This window comes from Hypanus sabinus, chromosome 20 (genome assembly GCF_030144855.1).
Source record: "Hypanus sabinus isolate sHypSab1 chromosome 20, sHypSab1.hap1, whole genome shotgun sequence".
NCBI classification, from domain to species: domain Eukaryota; kingdom Metazoa; phylum Chordata; class Chondrichthyes; order Myliobatiformes; family Dasyatidae; genus Hypanus; species Hypanus sabinus.
This window is the reverse complement of record NC_082725.1, coordinates 38,969,704-38,990,050: the sequence shown is the minus strand read 5'-3', so window position 1 is coordinate 38,990,050 and position 20,347 is coordinate 38,969,704. Positions and strand designations below refer to the sequence as shown.

The following is a 20,347-nucleotide window of genomic DNA, read 5'->3' as shown; positions in this document are numbered from 1 at the left end:
TCTCTTATGAGGTGTATTACCAAAACACTCCGTCCATCTGCTCCTGGTCCGGCCCCCCTGTCAAATTTTAGAACCCTTTGTGGCCCTCAAGTCAAAAAGTTTGCCCACCCCTGTGCTGGAGGAACTCAGCAGCCTGGGCAGCATCTATGGAAAAGAGCAAACAGTCAACGTTCCGGGCTGAGAAGGGTCTCGGCCCAAAACGTCGACTGTTTACTCTTTACCATAGATGTTGCCTGGCTTGCAGAGTTCCTCCAGCATTTTTTATATCTATATTTGTATGTCCTGTTGTTAAGAATATGGCTTACAGATTATTTACTTTATTACTGAATTACATCAAACATGTATTACTTGTGTGGGAGTGGGATGTTAGTTTCACAGTTGGGTTAATAAATAGCTCCTCCCGATATTAAGGATGTATCACATTGCTACTCAACTATTTTTATGTTGACCTAATGCAACAGTTCTAACTGAATTTAAAAAGTTGTCAGAATTAAGGGGGAAACATTTAAAAATTTCTGCAGTTCCAAAAAAATTTTAACTGTGCTTTTGATGGAAATATCGTGGCTTCTATGAATGATATTTTATATGTGTGTGTTAAATCATGTTTGACATATTTTATACATAGAATATAGAATTTATTGGAAAGGAATTATATTAGCATTATTGGATGTGATGAATGATCCATAGTAAATTAAATTCTAAGATTTCCATAATCTGGTTGCTGGAAATATGACAAAACTGACTCAGGATAGATGTTAACACGAGGAAATCTGCAGATGCTGGAAATTCAAGCAACACACACAAAATGCTGGTGGAATGCAGCAGGCCAGGCAGCATCTATAGGGAGAAGCACTATTGACTTTTCGGGCCGAGACCCTTTGTCCTGACAAGAAAGAATGTTTTTATATACCGCCTTCCTTGACTTCCCAAAATGATTTATATCCAATAAAGGTAGTTTTAAGTGTGGTGACGACTAGAATTGAAGAGAATGGAGCTACTAGTTTGTATGAAGTTAGGATTAGGGTTGGTAGTGCAATCAACATCTTGGTTGACAGTGTAAGGATCAGACCTCAGGATCTCTGATAGCTGCATGTTCATGAGTGGAACCCAGCATTCATAATCAAGACTGGAGATATATTTTGAGAATCTGTGAGAGTGGGGCAGGTGCTTGTGATCCAAGGTTTGTGTTCAAGAGTTTGAGGTAGTGATCAAAAAATTTGGGGGGATGAATGAAAGTCAGGTGGTGTTAAGAATTGGATTAGGATGTTGATCAATTGCGGTCATTGGAAGTTGTGTGCAAGGTTGTCCCAGTACAGAAACCTTTCCAGCATGACACTTATAAAACATGGTTGCTCCAGGAATGATCATCGATTATCCATTAACATTTGCTTTCGAATATATATTTTCTGCACAAATTTCCTAGATGAATATTACACATGAAATGACATGATCAAAGCAAGGGTGATGCATGGCTAGAAGTATATGGATGAATTTCCAGTGTAGTATCAAACATACCAAATAATGTCACAGACATTGTGAGTTACAGATCACGCTCTGCTGATAGAAACATTGGGATGGGATCCAATTTCCAAGTCTATAGAATTCCTGTTTGGTTACTAACATCAAATCAAAAATGAAAATGTTAATTAGTATCTAATTCCAGTGCATATTCGAGGAAAAGGGGGAAAAATGAAAATAGTTAATTATTTCTTCTATTGTTTTCATAGCTATCCACATATTACAGCATTATGTCCAATTAGCAGACACTGTAGCCACTGTCCATTTCACTTACACAACATTCTGAGTTTTGCATTAGATGTCAGTTCAGAAAAGTGCTTTACAGTCAATGACTGATATTACAAATACAGCCACTATTTCAAATAAATCCTCATAGAGGGATGAGAAGTGGAGAGAGAGAGAGAGCAGTTTCCTGGGTGTCAAGATCTCCGAGGCTCTAACCTGGTCCCAACATATCATTGTAGTTATAAAGAAGGCAAGACAGTGGCTATACTTTAATAGGAGTTTAAAGTTTCAACAAATACACTCAAAAACTTCTTTAGATGTACCATGAGAGCATTCTGACAGACTGCATCATTGTCTGGTATTGGGGAGCTACTGCACAGGACCAAAAGAAGCTGCAGAGGGTTGTAAATTTAGTTGGCTCTGTTTCGAACCCCGTAACTGGGTCACTTACCAGCAAAGATCGAGAGGTCCGTTGAAGTCTGATGGTACTATTTTTAAAAGTCTTTATTTATAAAGGGGCACAAAAATAAGATTAATACAGACATCAGATAACATACGTCGTCAATACTCAATCTAAAAACGCGGGTATAATAATAATCATCAATTAAGCAATAGCTCTATCGTTTGTCTAGGCCTCTAGGGGATATTGTATTGTCCGATGGAAAGATAAAAGTCACTGTCCTTTCAAGCTGCAGCTCTTTGGGTTTAAGAGAGACGGTTTTAAACTTGCCCGGGTCTTTTATGAGGCCAATCCGTTGAGTCGGGGGAGTTGGTTCCCCGTTGTTAGTTCCAAGTCGTTTTCCATGGTACCAGCCACCAGCCCCCAGGCAAGGGAACCGAACGCACGTGGCTTCCTTCAAATGGCTTCCCGCTATTATGGGATCGCTAGCATTTCTTCTGGTGCGTCTGAGGGGCTGTCCCTACAGCCCCTCTTCTATCTTAACTCACAGGGTAGTAGATGTCAATCAGGTTGGGGTGATGCAATCTCTCTCTCAACCAGCCCACTTTGCCTGAGGGCTTGCACATAGCATAGTCCCCAATCCACAAACGTGGTCTCCAGGAGACAATGGCCAGGTCTCTCTCATTTCCTGGGTCCTCTGACCCAACCCAATAATGCTCTTGCGATTCTCACAAAGGAGGGGACTACCCCGCACCCTTCGGCCCTTCAGAGCTGTGGTACATTCATAACAGCTCCATCTTGTGTACTAGCCTACAAGTACCCAGGACATCTTCAAGGAGTGGTATCTCGGAAAGGCAGTGTCCATTATTAAGGACCCTGCAACCAGGGCATGCCCTTTTCTCATTGTTAAAATCAGGTAGGAGGTACAGAAGCCTGAAGGCACACACTTAGCGATGGACATTGAATCTTTGGACACTTTTTTATATACTGTATATTATTTCTGTTTTTTGTGCGATTTTTAATCTATTCAATATATGTAGACTGTAATTGATTTACTTATTTATTTGTAATTATTATTTAATTTTGTTTTTTTTTCCTTCAATATTATGTATTGCATTGAACTGCTGCTGCTAATTAACAAATTTCATGTCACGTGCGATGATAATAAACCTGATTCTGGTGAGGCCAAGCTCTCATAGGTAGCAATGCGAGTTAAATATTTTTATTCGTATGCTGGAAAATGCTCCCCTTCTCTTCACCAAACGGCCTTGCAGGATTGCTTACTGCCACCCAGAGTTGAGGAGCATCTCCTCTCAAAGTGCAGAGTTCCTCCAGGAGCACACTGCAGGTTTCCCTAGTTGAGAAATGAGAAGGCTCCAGTGGGTGAAACAAAACAATACTCACTCCTTAGATCACTGGATGGATACAATGGTAGACCATTTGTATAAATCATAAATAGTTTATTCTTGAACTTCGGTGGTCTTAAAAGGGAAATACTTCAGTGTTATAGTTTTCCTGTTTTCACCATTTCGTCTTTCCTGGCTCTCAGAACAATCCCACCGAATGCATTCCCCAACTTGTGTTCCTGTGAGCCACCTCTCTCACATGCCTATCAACTCCACTTTGATCCTCTGCCTAGCCACTGACACTCGGGTAATTTACAGTGACCAAATAACCTCCCAGCCAGCTCATCTTTGGAAGAAAACCAGAGCATCCTGAGGAAACCCATGCAGCCGCAGGAAGAGCATGCAAACTCCAAAAAAACAGACGAGAAATCAGGATCGAATCTGGGGGCCCAATGGCCAAGTAAAGATTTAGTGCCTCAACAAATTATGTTTTGTGCTGCCTTCCATTGTCAATCAGTTGTCTTCTTCTCCAGCTGAGGTCTATGAGCTGATCTCATTGACTTCTATCATCTCCAGCTGTTAAACGATCCCCCTTCAGATTCTATTTCCAATTTTTTAAAGGTATTGGTGCATCCTTTTACTGAGTTTAGTTTTCCTGCAGCTGAAGGCGCAACTATTTCAACATTCTATTGAACTAGCTTCATCTTCCTGTTCCTCAGGCTCTGGATGGATTTGTGCTGGTGGCGAGTGCCGACGGGATGGTCTTTTACGTGTCTCCCACAGTTATCGACTACCTGGGATTTCATCAGGTAAGGAGCCCAGATATTATTCTGCACCTTAAACAGCACATCAGTGTCACCTGAGGGACCCATGTTTTCTCTTTGCATATATGCAGCCTGCAACAATAGTCCATTGTCCAAAAGTCCACCAATGCACTTTAGCGCAGGAATTCCACAATTTCATAAAGGCCTCACCTCTACTGTTGCCACCAACTTTGGAGAGGTCAGGTATGTTGGGCAAAGTGGTTTTTGAAAGTGATTGGTGGGGAGCTGGGTGGTATAAGAAGGTTCAGAGCTTCATTAGTGGGCCACAAAAATCAAGTTGGAACATTGGGCCAGATTATGGATCAGGCTGCATTCTAGTGGTGGAGGATCAGCAAGATAACCTTGTGCGATGGAACAGAATGTGGTGAAGAACAGGAGAGAGATGTGGTGTAATCTTAAAGGAGTAGGATGAGCTATGCAGTTGAACACTTGGCTGTGGATCAAATAAGGTGATTCCCTACAAGTCACAATAAATGGCTCGCCTATCCTGTGACATTGAGTGGTGTGTTGCACACACTTTGACAGGACTGTCTATGTTTGGATAACTCTATGTATGCTTTACACAAAGAAGGCCCACAGAAAATTTGGTTCTCAACGTAAACTGTATTTTTCAGACAAGATATTGCACCAAGTTAAAGAATATCTCAGCGTGTAACTTTAATGTAGCTGACACCATACTTCTTGCTTTGAGTTTCTAACCTTCCATTCCTTGAATACGAGGTTCATCAGCTGAGACAAGCAATCTCTGAAAAGAACACTGAGGAAGTTTTAGAGAGAATAATCCTTAGCCCTTCCTTCTGAATTGGTCCTATGTCTGTTATACAAAGTTCATTTGCGAATGCGGGAGGGTGAATTTCATGGGCTATTCAGATGTTAACAACCCTTCACAAGAGATCTGAAACCTACACTATTGTTACATGCTAGGGATCATCTAGACCTGTCCATAGTTGCCTTGACCTGTCTGAATGAGTAATGTCAGGGTTAAATAATACTGGGAAGTCATTCACAATTAGATGTAACTGATTTTTCTTTTAACTGAAAATGGTAAGATGCCAATGACTGAAAGAGCTGGTCCATCTACTGACAATTCTTTGTTCAACTCACCGTACATGGTACCCCTTCAAATAATGGGCCAACTGGTACTATGTTTAAGAGCAGATTTAGGAGATGTGATTGTGGGCGACCACAAAACTATGTTGTGCCTGCTGGGGGAATAAACATAGCCTCTGCCCTGAATTGAATATGACCAGAATGTGGTTGAGGGTGCAGTGAGCCTGGTACTAGAGGATGTTTGGTGTGGGTTGGGGTGTTGTGGCAATCAGAGAAAGTCTCACTGTGAGGAGCAGACGATGATGAGAGAGAATGTGTTTGGGAATGTGGGACGGAATTGGATTTAGCTAGTCATGGGGTAATTGACTTAGATGGCAGGTATGCCATTTGGAGGCTGGGGCAGAAGACCATATTATTCCAGGCAATGTGGTCCAAGTTCCACAATGCTCCAGAAGAGGCACTGCCAAAGGAATAACAGCATCCCATGAGCCCAGTAACTGGTCAAACTTCCAGAGGGACACCGCACAATCTAGAAATGAAAGTTATCATGTTTTGCTCCAGGGAATTGAAGTAATTTTCCATTACAATAGGCTTTAAGATGAATACTTAGAATGAGATATCTGCAGAGCTTGGAACTAAGAAACTAAAGTAGACATGTTTTCTTTTAAAAGTTGCTCATATTTGGGAATTACCTCATAAAGCAGACATTAGTAAATTTGACCCTGTGACATTGCAAAATGGTTGTAATTGTACAAAACTGGTTTAAGAGTGAGAAATTTGCCTTCTAGAAGAACATAGAGCTGCCGTCACAATGAGCCAAATGACATGATTTTGTGTGTTACATTCTTGATGTTTAAGATGGCAGAGATATGTAGGAGATGTAGAAAAGTGGACTGAAAGATGGCTTTAAGCTTGGGGTTCTACTGAATGTAACGAGTAGTTTATTTTTATTTTCCTTTCATTTCCCAATTCAGCCAGCAGCTGGATTGACAATGTAACAGGCTGCATGCTGGAAGCTAGCGGCAGGACCCTGCAGATGCAGCTGGAGGATCATCTGTGAAAGGTGGGAGGAGGGAATGATGACCTGAAGACTGGATGATTGTGGTGGATGGATGGGAAGGTATAAATAATGATCATGGAGCAAGCTGCAGCTTTGTGGGAAGGTCCGAAACTGCTAAAGGGCCCACAATCACTGGAAGGAAGGCTGAAGGATTCTTCAGAGGGTCACTGAGACAGGCACAGGTTATGAAAGTCCTCATATGCCTTCTGACCTGAAGCACTGCTGAATCTAAAAAAAAGTCTCTAGGCTGGCAGCTTTGGTGTTCTTTTTCCTGAGGCCTGGGAAACCAGCAGGTAAATATAAAATCAGGCCCTCAGTTGCACTGTGCTTATGAAGTACCCTGGCTCTAATACACAATGGCAGACATACATACATACGTCAGGTTGCTGTTGATTTCTGGTTTCAATTCACTACCTGAATTTCCCAATGTCTTCCCAGCTAAATTCAAGGTAGCTAACAAATGTCTCAAGGAATTTGGTTGAAATTAGATATGAGTGATATTTTTCAATAGTATTTCTAAGTTGCATTTTAGGAATTTAATATTTTTGATTATTTCTGGAATGTGAGCAATATTGATCTTTGGTATCCTGAAGGCATGAGGACCAGCCAGCTACTGCAGAAATGCTGTGAGATATAAGCTGAGGGAGGGAGGGCAAGGGGGAAACACATGCAATTTTCTGGCACTCATTGAGACAGTTCCTCTCAAATTACCAGAATTTGTCATCTAATTTTCAGAAATGACCATCAGAGGTTTATGATTTACCACCTCTGATATTGTTCTGCTATTATAACCACTGAGTTAGTCACTATAAAATGTAAAAGCTGTACTTAGCTGCAGAGAATGCATTCAAATGTGCACAATTGGCTTTAGTACTTCGTAGAGCTATGAAAGATTCTTTATAAATTCAATTTATTTCTTCATTCCACCATGGCCTTCTCAGAGCAAATCGTCCTAATCAATAAAAGATGCTTCTTGACAAAGAAGGTCCCAGAACCTATCTTGTCAGAGAGTATGCTCCCCCAAAAAATGCTTTCCTTCAATTTTTCCCCGCCACCACCTATCCAACTACCCATTCCCTCCAATGCCAAAATGTTCTTGAGCACTTATAACAAAAATAAGACAGATCTAAAGTTTACTTGGTCCAATATCAAATGAAAGAAATATGTCTGGCAGGTTGCATATGCACCAAATCCCACTTATTACTTATTCAATCATAAGAGCCATCCAATAATTGGAAATTATTCACACAAATGTGAAATAATGCCAGTAAATGGCCATTGTATTTACCTATTTGTCAATAAAAGCTAATGTGCAGTAGATATTTTAAAGGGAGTTTTAAATATACAATCACAAACTTGCTGAGCCAGTCTACTGATTGCCCTTTCTATTGGCGTTAACCAAAGATCTGGAACAACACAGATGTTTCACACAGCTGCAGACCTTACAAGACCTTATATTGAGTGTACAGTATTATATGAAGAAATGTGGGGAACTTCTTCAAGATGCCATCTCAATATTTGTCCTTCAATTTCTCTAATGGTATATTGTTGTTTTTGAGGAAGTTTTCTATTGAAAATCGACTACCATGCATTAACATGATAAATGCACCTTAGAAATTTTATCCATGGGTGTAATATACTTAGGACATCCCAAAGTTGTGAGGGGCTGTATGTAAATTTTGTAGACTCTGGGACCTCAAAGCAATTTTAGAAAACTATGTGATTCAACAGAATTAATTAGTATTGCAACATCACTAAAACAAGTTACAGTTAGTGGAAAGAGTGCAATAAAATTTTACAAAGATGTTGCACAGAACTAAGGGCCAGAGTTACAGGAAGGGACTGGCCAAGCTACGTCTTTATTCTTTTGAACATTTGAGAATGAGGAGTTGACCTTATAGAGATGTTTAAAATGATGAGAGACATCAAAAATGTTGATGGTAACTATCTTTTCTCAGGGTAGGGGAGTCCAAAACTAATGGGTGTAGGTTTATGGCGAGTTGGAAAAATACTTAACAGGGACCTGAGAGACAACATTTTTCATGCAGTGGTGAGAAATTGGAATGAGCTTCCAGAGGAAGTGGTTGAGTCAGGTACAATATTATAATTTAAGGAGGTTTTGGACGGGTATATGGAAGGACAGAGCTTGGAGGGATACAGGCCAAACATGGGAATTTGGGCCAGTTGTGTGAGCAACACGGTTGGCATGGACTGATTGGCCTGAAGGTCCTGTATCATGCTGTGTTGCTCCGTGACTCTATAAAAGCCCTGGTTAAACCCTGCCTGCACAGCCCAGCCTGTAGGAACACTGGGGTTTCATTTGGAAGCTGTACTGATCCCATTGCTGTCCTCTTGTTCTTCCCTTGTGATTTTCACTCTCTAGGTTTCTGGAAGGGCAATCACCAATTTCATAGCAGGAAGAGAACTGATATATCGGAATGTTGCAGTTCAATGAAAAAGTTAGGACCCTAGCTTAATTCTAACATTACTGTTCAACCTACAGTTCACACAACCTTCTCCTTCCTAATTTATGTCCTGATACATGGTGATGCTTGAATCTCTGAGGCCCCTATGGTTATCCACCATTGTCAAAGCTATACTCATTGTACTTACAAACACAAGAAAATCTGCAGATTGTGGAAATTCAATGCTATGTACACAAAATGCAGGAGGAACTCAGCAGGACAGGCAGCATCTATGGAAAAGAGTAAACAGTCAACACTTCAGGCCAAGATCCTTCTCCAGGACTGAGAAGGAAGGGGGTAAATGCCTGAATAAGGTGGGGGGAGGGAAAGGAGACTAGCTGGAAGGTGATAGGTGAAGCCAGGTGGTAGGAAAGATCAAAGGCTGGAGAAGAAAGAATCTGATAGGAGAGGAGAGTGGACCATAGGGGAAAGGGAAGGAAGTGGGCACCCGAGGGAATTGATAGGTAAGTGAGAAGAAGTGAAAGGTCAAAGTGGGGAATAGAGGAAGGTGAAGGGAGGAAATCTGTTCACCGGAAGAAGAAAATGGTATTCATGCCATAAGGTTGGAGGGTACCCTGATGGAATATAAGGCATTGCTCCCCCATCTTGAAGGTGGTGTCATCTTGGCACAAGAGGAGGCCATGGATCGACATGTCAGAGCAGGAACGGGAATCAGAAAGATTCAGGAAGTCCCACCTGTGGCGGACGGAGCGGAGATACTCGACAAAGCAGTCCCCCAAGTTATGACAGGTCTCACCATTGCAGAGGAGGATTGGGAGCACTGGACACAGTAGATGACCCCAGCAGTTGCGCAGGTGAAGTGCTGCCACACTTGGAAGGACTATTTGGGGCACTTGGAGAAACATTAAAGAGGAGGGACAAATGGACAAGGGAATCACACAGAGAGCAATTCCTACAGAAAGCGAAGGTGGGAGAGATAAAAATATGTTTAGTGGTTGGATCCCCTTGGAGATAGCGGAAGCTGCAGATGATAGTGTATTGGATGTGGAAACTGATGAGATGGTAGGTGATTACAGGAGGGACTATCACTAAATGGAATGAGCACTCATTGTATTTGGATGCCTATCACAGTGGGAATATCTAAGGCCATTAATGATGTACCAAGAAGGTGTGAAATTCATTCAGGCACCAGTGAGATGACAGGTTAAAGTCTCCAACAGCAGACAGAGGAGTCATTTACAATCACCAATAGCCAGTCACAGGAAGTTGTAGGATATTTGAGTTCTTAATATAGTTATTTGCAGTGTGTGCAGGATAATATATTGGAAACATGAAGACCTCTAGAATGTGTGCCAGGTTTATGTGAGGTTCTGTTTAGATTTGGATTATGCGTATATGTATAGTGACACACATGATCAGTTGTGCATTTGGTATCACACACATTTACACACCATGTATGTATACTGTTCTTCTTTTAGCCAAAAGAAATTTAACTAATTTAACAACTTTACCAATTTTATAAATTTAATTATTTCAATTCCTTGAAATTCTCTTTGATCTTTTAAAGTTCAAAGGTGTTAGTTGTTTTGATCGGGGACACAGAGTATCTACGGATTTTCGTGATGTGGCTTCTGTCTCTGCATTCATTGAGGGAGTCACTTAGCTGTGTTTTGCATTGACTCTTTGACAACTGTAGTTTTCCTATTTTTTAACCTTGTTCAGTATTCTTGCGACGTTGGCACACAACCTTTATCATTATTCTCTTGAATATTTCTGCTGTGCTCCTCAAGATCTTTGCTGACCCTCTCACTAACTCTTACAAGATAACTGCTGCGATATCTCATTTTCCTACTTCTGACTTGCTGGAAGTGTCAGCAGCCAAATCTCATCACATAATGCCAATCCCTTCCTTCACTGCATGTGGTGTGATATTTTAGCTGCCTTTCCTTCCAGATTGAAATGAGTTTTTACTCAGATGCGTGCTGAGTCTTCTGTGCATCAGCACTTCTCCGGGTGTGTGCCTTGTAGTCGAGTATGGCTTCAAGCTATTGCTCAGAAGAAAAGTTGTGAGTTAACATTTCATCGTAATATTTACTTCTCTTCCCTAGATTTGCTATATCAGTAACTCCTCCACTCTCTATACTGACCTATCTGCTTCCCTATTTCATGTTAATTTGTGAGGCAATGTTTCAGTCTATTTTGTGTTACAGTTTCCTCAAACTAAAACAAACTTAAACTGTGGACCTTTATCCATTACCCATCTTTGTGAAGACCACGCATTGCAAGCATGGATCTAAATTATTCTCTTGTACATATGATGACCTACATGCTTTATCACAATTTACTTTGAATGAGTGTCCACCATCATCATTGTCTCTCCAGGAGTCCATGTGGGCTTACTGCGATGGCCTTGAGGCCATTTCTACACATGGACTGGTGCACCTGAATCAGTATTTAGTCCTTGTGCCCCTTAATATCAATAGGGGGGGTCTTTCAGCGCCTCTTCATATGGTTCCAGAAGCTTGTTTAGACAAGGCTACATAGTGCCCATTCTGAAGATGTTCTTCAAATCATTCTTCAAATTCTCTTGGTATTTTGTATTTTGCTCAACACTTATTTGCATGGTCCAATATCAGGCCAGATCTCTAGTGGGCCATAACATGTACTAACTCCATTCTATCAGCTATTGATAAAGGATGGGGAATGGAAATAAAGTAAGAATAGGGATGACCTCTGTATAGTGATAGACATACTTCTACTCATGATAGAGCAGTCATCAGCTGTGTAAAAGTTTACACTAATAGAGTAGACATTACATTTTTAATTTCACTTTAAAAATGCTACCTTTCCTATTGATTCCACAGTGGGATTGCTACCACTTCAGATTTGCTCTTCCTGTGGTTTACTAGCCTCAGTACTATAAAGAGTTCTTCTCTGAAGTTTGATCTTGTCAGTATTATCCTTTCTTGGGGAACCCACTTGGCTGACATGATTCTTCCTTGCAATCTGTGTCCTTTATTGGACATTGACGCTCTGTACCCTTCCTTCTACAATTGTTAGTTAGTTCATGTTGTTAGTGTGTCTGTGAGGTGATCTCCGATATACCAGCAGCGGCATTTGCTGCCCACCATGACTTTTATACTACTTTTATTTAAGTGAGTCAGGCGCAACAACAAAGCTCCTACACTTGCTACTGCCATCTGCCCATCTGTTATATACTAGCCAAACATCCTGGCATTTTCAGAAGCCATCTCTATTGATATGCTATTTTATACACACTTTCAAATCTGTTTATCTCTTCAGCTACACATGGCTTTGCCTCACTGCACTCGTTCAGAACAGTGCCAGAGTTACAATCTTGTGACAGATTCGTCAAGGCCACTGTTTAACCACTATGGATCTTGCTTGGCCTTGGTTTTCTCATTGCAAATTAGTGCTGGGTTGAAGTGATTCAGCCATCTCCATTAACTCACCAAGTTAAATATTTTTTGGGTGTCTGCATAGGATCTATGTCGTTCACCATCTGTGATAATTTCTATCAGTGAGGTTCTCTCTTTGACTTCATTTGGGTCGACAGAATTGGGCCCATGCATTCAACTTTCACTGTACTGTTTCCCCTGAGGAACACTTCCATTAGTTCTATTGATGAATGGAAAGAGCCCTGCACTTTATCATAGATGCTGCAAAAAAGATGTGAAGCTAGGAAGGACCCACGATTTGAACAATTTAAGAGCCGAGCAAATTGAAAAGGCTGGCTACTGACGGTATCAGAGCCTGAGCCAGTGGGCAGGGAACGACCGGAGGTCTGGACGATTTCCGCACTGAGCCGCATTGAAACGGTCAGAGGCGAGAGATGGTCCTGCTCGGCTCACTGCTCTGCGAGATTGTTGGATTCTAAACTGGATTGAGGGTGTGCCCTGCAACTAGTAGTCTTCTGAATCAGCTGCAGTGATGCCTAGTATTGTGAACTCCATTTCTTAATGCTGTTTTATTGTTTCCACAGTTTTTTTTTTCTTTCTGCACGTTGAGTATTTGACTGTCTTCTTTCATTCTTAATGGGGTCTACTGGGGTCCTTTGTTTCATGGCTGCCTGTAAGGAGGTGAATCTCTAAGTTGTATAGAGTATACATACTTTGATAATAAAATGCACTTTGAACTTTGACTCTAAGAGTCCTGATGTAACTGGACTGGAGTTGTGCCTGCAGTTTCCATTGTTCCTTTCTTCAAATTGCAAGTGTTAACCCAATGATTCCATGCACTGGCATATAATCGTCAAATGCCCAAGTTCAACTTTGTGTTCCATTGTTCTTGATCTGCACCTTGCGTTGCTGTAGTGCATTTTACATTCACAAGTACTGAGTTGATCAACTGCCTTGACAATTACGCAACCTCAGGCAACTTATTAGCCCATTCCTCATTACTAGTGTAAGTTATATGCAATGGTGAGTTCCTAATGTGGTAACTTTCTGGGTGAGGCACAGAAAAATAGAGAGATCTAAAACTGCATCAGGTTTATTTGATGGCAGAGGTATACAAGGATGCCCAAGTGATTAAATACATCACATATTAATGCAGGCATATTTTACAACACCTGCATCCAGTAAGAGGATGTATTTAAACTCATGGGGACATCATAAGGTTAGTGATTTAAAATTAAATAGACCCCACAGATGAGGTACTTTTACATCACCTGGCCCTACTAAGAGAAGATATCCAAAATCACCCAGATGCACTGAGGGCATAAGCCATAGCCATCTGTGCCTCTGTGAGAAATAGGTAAGAGATTTTTTAAATTGACCAAACCATAGTGATGATGTATTTTACATTTTCCAGGGTGTGATTAATAGGAGAGGGAATGGGTAGAAAGCCCAGGTGGATGCCAACACTTCCATTGTTAATGTTGGAGTTAAACAAAGTAATGTCAGTATATGGTATGAACTTCCCTCTTGAAGGATTGCTGGTAATCCTGGGACCAGTTAAGTACAAGTGGAATGCAGCATTTACAGGAATCTGGTGTCCTTCTGAAAATTATATGTTTCTTTCTATCGTGTATTTAGTTTTGGAAAAAACCCAAGGGCCTCACAAGAGGGTTATCGAAAAGAATTTGACAGCGGCAAAATAAAATAAAAAAGACGAAATAAAAACAGAAAATGCTAGAAATACCGTAAATTCCGGACTACAGAGCGCACCTGATTAAAAGCCGCACGCTCTAATTTTAGAAAGAAAATCAATTTTGTACTTGTACAGGCCGCACCGGATTTTAAGCCGCAGGTGTCCCACGTTGTAATATGAGATATTTACACAGAAAGATATTACACGTGAGGATTTTTTAACTTTTAATTAAATCCGTATGGTAACATAAACAAATACATATTGCAAATGCTTTTTTTCGAACAGTGCCTGTAACTCAGCTACTTTTAAATATACATACGTATCGGTAACACACAAATTACGTTGCGTATACTTTTTTACTGAACAGTGCACGAACAACATTCCAATATCTCCTAACGACTGGTAAAAAATATATATATACTGCAGCCTACCAGGAAAAGTTATTGATCGCCTTCTTCATCTTCCTCCTGTGCACTAAAACCATCAAAGTCCTCTTCTTCAGTGTCCGAATTGAACAACCTCAGGATCTCGTCACTCACTTCAGTCTCTTCGTTGGCGCTCTCACTTGAGCGCACGCGGTCCTCTTCATCACACAGCAGTCCAGCCTTTCAAAACCCGTTGGTGATGGTGGATGTTGGACACGGCTCCACGCATTTAGGATCCACTGGCAGACTTGAGTTAAAGATGCTCTTCGCATGCGTCCTGTTTTGGTAAAGAATTGCTCGCCGCTCATCATCCAAGCCTCCCACTCAACGCGCAGCGCCACTTTAAATGCCCGGTTCACGCTGATGTCCAGTGGCTGCAAATACTTCGTGGTGCCCCCAGGAATCACAGCTGGAATTGAGTTTGTACTCTTGATGGCAGCTTTCACTGAATCTGTTATATGGGCCCTCATGCTGTCCATAACGAGCAATGCTTTTTTTCTGTGAAAAAATCCCCCTGGTCGCTTGGCGTAGCACTCTCTCAGCCAATCCTTCATTAGACTCTCCGTCATCCAACCTTTCTTATTGACTTTCACCATGATTTCTTTTGGGAATTTTTCCTTTGGCATTGTCAGCCGCTTAAAAATCACCATCGGTGGAAGCTTTAGTCCAGATGTTTTGCAGCTCAGAACACAAGTAAAATGCATTCTCTCATGGCCACTTGTTTTCAGTGTGATGGACGAGTCACCTTTTTTATTAACAGTCCGAGTGAGAGGCAGGTCAAACGTCAAAGGTACTTCATCCATATTTATGATATCATCTGGCCCGCTGGAATTCTCTGCTATCTTTGTTTGAGTGAATGTGCAGAAGTTAGCAAGTTTTTCCTCATGGGTGGTCGGGAGGGAGCTGCTGACACAGAGTCGTGCGTACCCTGACGGACAGGCCTTTTCGTCTCATAAATCTAAAACACCACGATGGCCCACCTCTAAAATCTTCGATTTTCATTTTGGTGGCGATTGCTTTAGCCTTCAGCCTGATCTGCACGGTGGAAACACCGCGGCCACCTACTCTCTGTGTGTTAAATTTTCAAGTTCGGGCCATCTGCTATGATTGCCTCTGAAAGCTTTTGTCGTCTTTTTGCATTGACTCAGTTCTTCTCGCTGGCGTCTCCACCAACTCACCATCGATTCATTTATGCCAAGATTATGTGCAGCAGCTCAATTTCCTTCTTCAACCGCCAGATTGATCGCCTTTAACTTAAAAGCTGCATCATATGCTTTTCTTCGAGTGTTTTCCATGTTGATGAGGGTGAGTACAAATGACTGATTTACAATAATTTAATTGTGAAAGTGCGCTTGATTTATCGCACAATTTCATTGGACCTCTGTGAACTACTCATCAATTTTATTGGTCTACTGTTACGAGGCAAAATGTTTTTGGCGGCATGAAAAAAAAACATGCATTAGCCGCACCGTAGTATAGGCCGCAGTGTTCAAAGCGTGGGAAAAAAGTAGCGGCTTATAGTCCGGAATTTACGGTACTCAGAAGGTCAAGCGGCATTCAAAGAAATGGTAATAAAGTTAGTGTTTCAGGGCAAAGACCCGATGTCAGAACTGAAATGTTAACTCTGTTTCATACTCTGCAGAGGCTGACCTACCTATTGAGTGTTATTCAAAATTTGTCACTAAAGCACCAAAGAGAATAGGATTGTAGAGGGTCAAAATCTTTTAAAAGTTAGGGTTTAAGAAGCATGTTAAAGGAGGAAAGGGAGACAGCAAGCTACAGAGTGCAAGAGACCAGCTTCCTGAGTTTGGGAATCTGGAAGCTCCAAGGGTTGGAGGTCTAAAGGAACTTGCAGTGTTGAGGTCATGGAGGGATTTGAAAACAATGATGAGAATCTTCTTAAAACATGGAGTCAATACCGTATCCTGTCAATGAGCACCAGGATAATGGGTGAACGGGATTTGGCAAGTGTTTTGGGTTTAATCAGCAGAACACTGGATGATTTCCTGTTTGCAGAAGGAAGATAAATACAGACTGACCAGTGTGCATTGGAGAAGTCGGGTGTGGATATATTCAATGACAAAGATGCACTTTTGCTACTGGATTTATCTTGGGATAGTAAAACACAAGACGTCTCAGAGCTGAAGCAGGAAAGACAAATGCAGTTCTTTTGGATAAAGGCTGGAATTTGAAAGGTTCAGCACTGGCTGTGACCACAGTGCAGTAACTATTAATCTAGCGTAAAAGGGCTAATTTTTGGTTCACCTCAACAAAATACATATAAGATGAAGGCAAGGTTATATTAGGGAATTGCAGGAGGTTACTTATAATTACATCCTTTGCTTAAAATCATGCTTGTGCCAGGAGAAACAGTGCAGACTCCTTTTCAACAGGCTGGTCTCATGCAATGGACATTTGATATGCCAGCTGCAATGCTCTGTGATGTATATCAAGTGTTGGCTACTTGTGACATTCATGTACAAATGTTCAGTCGTTGTTTTCTGTTATGCAGCCCATAGCGTGCCTCTGCTCTGGAAAATATGGAAATGATAACTATTTCAGACAGCCATGTCACCCAAAGCATTCCTGTCAGAGAGGAGGGGGGTGTGGAAATCCAAATTTTATGAAGTTTTAGTCTATTGCAAAGTACAGTTAATCAGAAGAGGGAGCTGCAGCTGCGCTAACACAAAGCCTGGAGACAGCTCATGCTGCTATTTTTTTTACATGTGATAGTCTGGTATATTTCACCACTATTTTCGATGACCTAGTTGATTATTGATTTCATCTTTTTCTGGGAAGAAGAACTCATAAGTCTAGGTGCCTTAGGTGGATGTAAATGATAATCTAGTGTTCTTCAACAAACTTCTCTGTCAAATATTTATTGGAAATTTCTTGTCATCTCCATTATTTTTCTGAACAAGTTGAGTGCAGTGCTTCCCACCTTACAATATGACAATCTTCCCAATGACATGTAATGCAATTTGCATCATTTTGAAATGGATTGAAGTTGTAAAATCTGCCATACAAATGCAAGCTTTTTATTTCACCCAACAGATGAGATATGTTTAATGAACATAATAAACAGAGAGGATCTTACAATAAAGGCAACAATTACTCATAGTTTTGCTTCCTCAAATACATCAAGTTCTTTAACCAGAATGGAATTTGTTAATACAGTAATGCTAATTTTTAATCTTTTCTTGTTTTCCTACATTCCAGTCCTTTATTCAATCAGATCATAAGTAAGGCAATCTAAACTCAACCCTCTGCTACTAGGCTCAGTAATCAGTTACCAAGATATAACTGGCCTGGCAGATTGATCTTACAGTCTTTATATTTCCTGCTGAAGATACAATGCTCATCCCAGTGACCAACACCGGCTGCAAACTGAAGATGAGTATGAGCCAGGTGTGAAACTTTACATTGGATTCCAGTAGTAAATCATTGTCACTTTGTGAATACCAGATACACAAGTATACGAACCACATCATATAATTTGATCACTATTCCCCTTCCAGTCAACACACTGTCATCTAGTATTCACAAGTAGCTGCATTCCTAGCAATTAGCACACGTGTATGTAAGTCACCACTATTAAGCATAACACACTATTGAAGGACACTATTGAACACACTATGAAGAACATTATTAAACACGCTATGAAGAACACTATTACACACACTATGAAGAAAGCTAGATATGAATCACAAGCAACAAACAAGACACCAGAGGAACTTAAGTTTTATAACTCCAAAACACAAAAACTAATCGAAAGGAAAACAAGAGAGCCAGGGGTGCGAGTCTAACTTCATATTTACATTAAGTCGGGTGCACAGATAAGATGTGTGGTGGAATGGCATGTGCAGTAAACTTGCTTTTACGTATAACCCATAATGAATTATTTAAATGAACAAGAATGCTTAATCAAAAAATATATTTACAAATCACTCAAATATTACTGAAGTATTAAGTACACAACAGGACTCAATGGGTCAGGCAACATATATGGAAGGAAATGGAGGGACGTTTTGGGTTCATTGATCCAGATGAAGAGCTCCAACCCAAAATGTCATCTGTTCATTTCCCTCCACACATGCTGCCTGACCATCTGAGTTCCTCAAGCATTTTGTTTGTTTTGTCATATTCCAGCATCAACAGTCTCTTGCGTCTCCATAACTGGTCATCATCCAGTGTACACCATATGGTGTGTACCAATATATAATCACCAGCACCCAGAGTAAACCAGGAAGTGCACACCAGAACATGAATCACCAACCCCTAAAATACACAATATAATGGGCATCAATATATCACAATTAGCCAATGTTCAGAAGTGAACATTGCACACCAGAATATAATTCTCCAACATTCAGTCCACACCATTCGGACCATGTAACGTTAGCACACAAAGTGTGGCAAAGAGGAACATGAGTAGGTGATGCACCATCAATAACTCACACTGAGACGTAAGGCGAGATATCGGCTTTTATTGACTGGAAGAAGGAACCAGGAGTGAGTGTCTATCATACAATGTCCTGGAGACTGAGGCCAAGCGTCAGGCCTCAGATCTCCTTTATACAGGGGCCTGTGGGAGGAGCCACAGGAGCAGTCAGCAGGGGGCGTGTCCAGACAGGCACATAGTTCACCACATTCACCCCCCCTTCATTTGAAAGAGTCCTCATGTGGCGAAGTTTCTTACAAGTCAAGTCTATCAGGTGGTCGAATCTGTCGCTGCGATCTACGTAGCACCGGTTGTGATCGCATAGATGCTGGCAACATTGGTGATTGCACAGGGGACGGAGGTTGCGCTTGTTCTTGCCCACTAGGCGCCGGTGATCCCTCATGCATGTGCGAGGCGCCTGGTATAAATGCGTACGAAACGCCCGGTATACAAGTGTCGTGAGGAGTCTGTGTAGGGCCTGGTGAGCACGGTGTCACCTCTGGTGCAGGGTTCATAGTTACCGGAGAGCCTTCAGGGTAGTGGTCTGCTGCACCTGCGGGTGCCAGGTCGCGGATGGAGACCGTGTCCTCCCGCCCATCAGGTAAGACCACGTAAGCATACTGGGGGTTCGCATGTAGAAGGTGAACCTTCTCTACCAGCGGGGAGTATTTATTGCTCCTCACGTGTTTCCGGTGCAGCACTGGCCCCGGGGATGTCAGCCAAACTGGTAGGGTGGTCCCAGTGACAGACTTCCTGGGAAAAGAGAATAGGCGTTCGTGAGGGGTGGCATTGGTGGACGTACATAACAGAGAGCGGATAGAGTGCAGTGCCTCAGGGAGGACCTCCTGCGATCGAGAGACCGGCAACCCTTTTGACTTAAGGGCTAAAAGTGTGGCCTCCACACTGTGGCATTCTCCCGCTCCACCTGGCCATTACCCCGGGGATTATAACTCGTGGTCCGACTGGTAGCAATGCCCCTAGCCAGCAGGTACCGGCGCAGCTCGTCACTCATAAAGGAGGACCCTCTATCACTGTGGATATAGCAGGGATACCCGAACAGAGTGAAGAGCTGGCTATTGATGGTGCATCAATTTTATTGACTGAAAGAAGGGACCAGGAGTGAGTGTCTATCATACAATGTCCTGGAGACTGAGGCCGAGCGTCAGGCCTCAGATCTCCTTTATACAGGGGCCTGTGGGAGGAGCCACAGGAGCAGTCAGCAGGGGGTGTGTCCAGACAGGCACATAGTTCACCACAGTAGGTTAGTGGCATTCCTACAAAGGGATGTGTTTATTCATCTTGTTCATAGCATGAGCTGTGGTGTACTGTCAGGGTCATATCCAACACTGAGACTGTCTTACTCTCCCCACACTTGCATTAAAAACCACACAGCGCATCCTAACATACGCTTACATCATGCACTAAGTAAGGAAAGCATTGTGCTGTTTTTATATTATCCTTGAAACAAGCCAAACCAGACCTGCATATGCACTCCCTCTACCATCACTGCATGCTAACCA

At 41.8% G+C, this 20,347-nt stretch overlaps 1 protein-coding gene across 2 annotated transcripts in view; it reads left to right on the top strand.

Annotated features, from left to right (window-relative positions):
* The window catches only part of LOC132378439 (aryl hydrocarbon receptor-like), a 194,690-nt gene that overhangs the window by 156,295 nt on the left and 18,048 nt on the right, over positions 1–20,347 (top strand). For both annotated transcript variants that reach the window (XM_059945360.1, XM_059945359.1), the window contains one exon: positions 4,209–4,298. In XM_059945360.1, coding sequence (XP_059801343.1) covers positions 4,248–4,298 — 51 coding nt within the window. In that variant the 5' untranslated portion in view covers positions 4,209–4,247. The remainder of the gene's footprint in view (positions 1–4,208; positions 4,299–20,347) is intronic.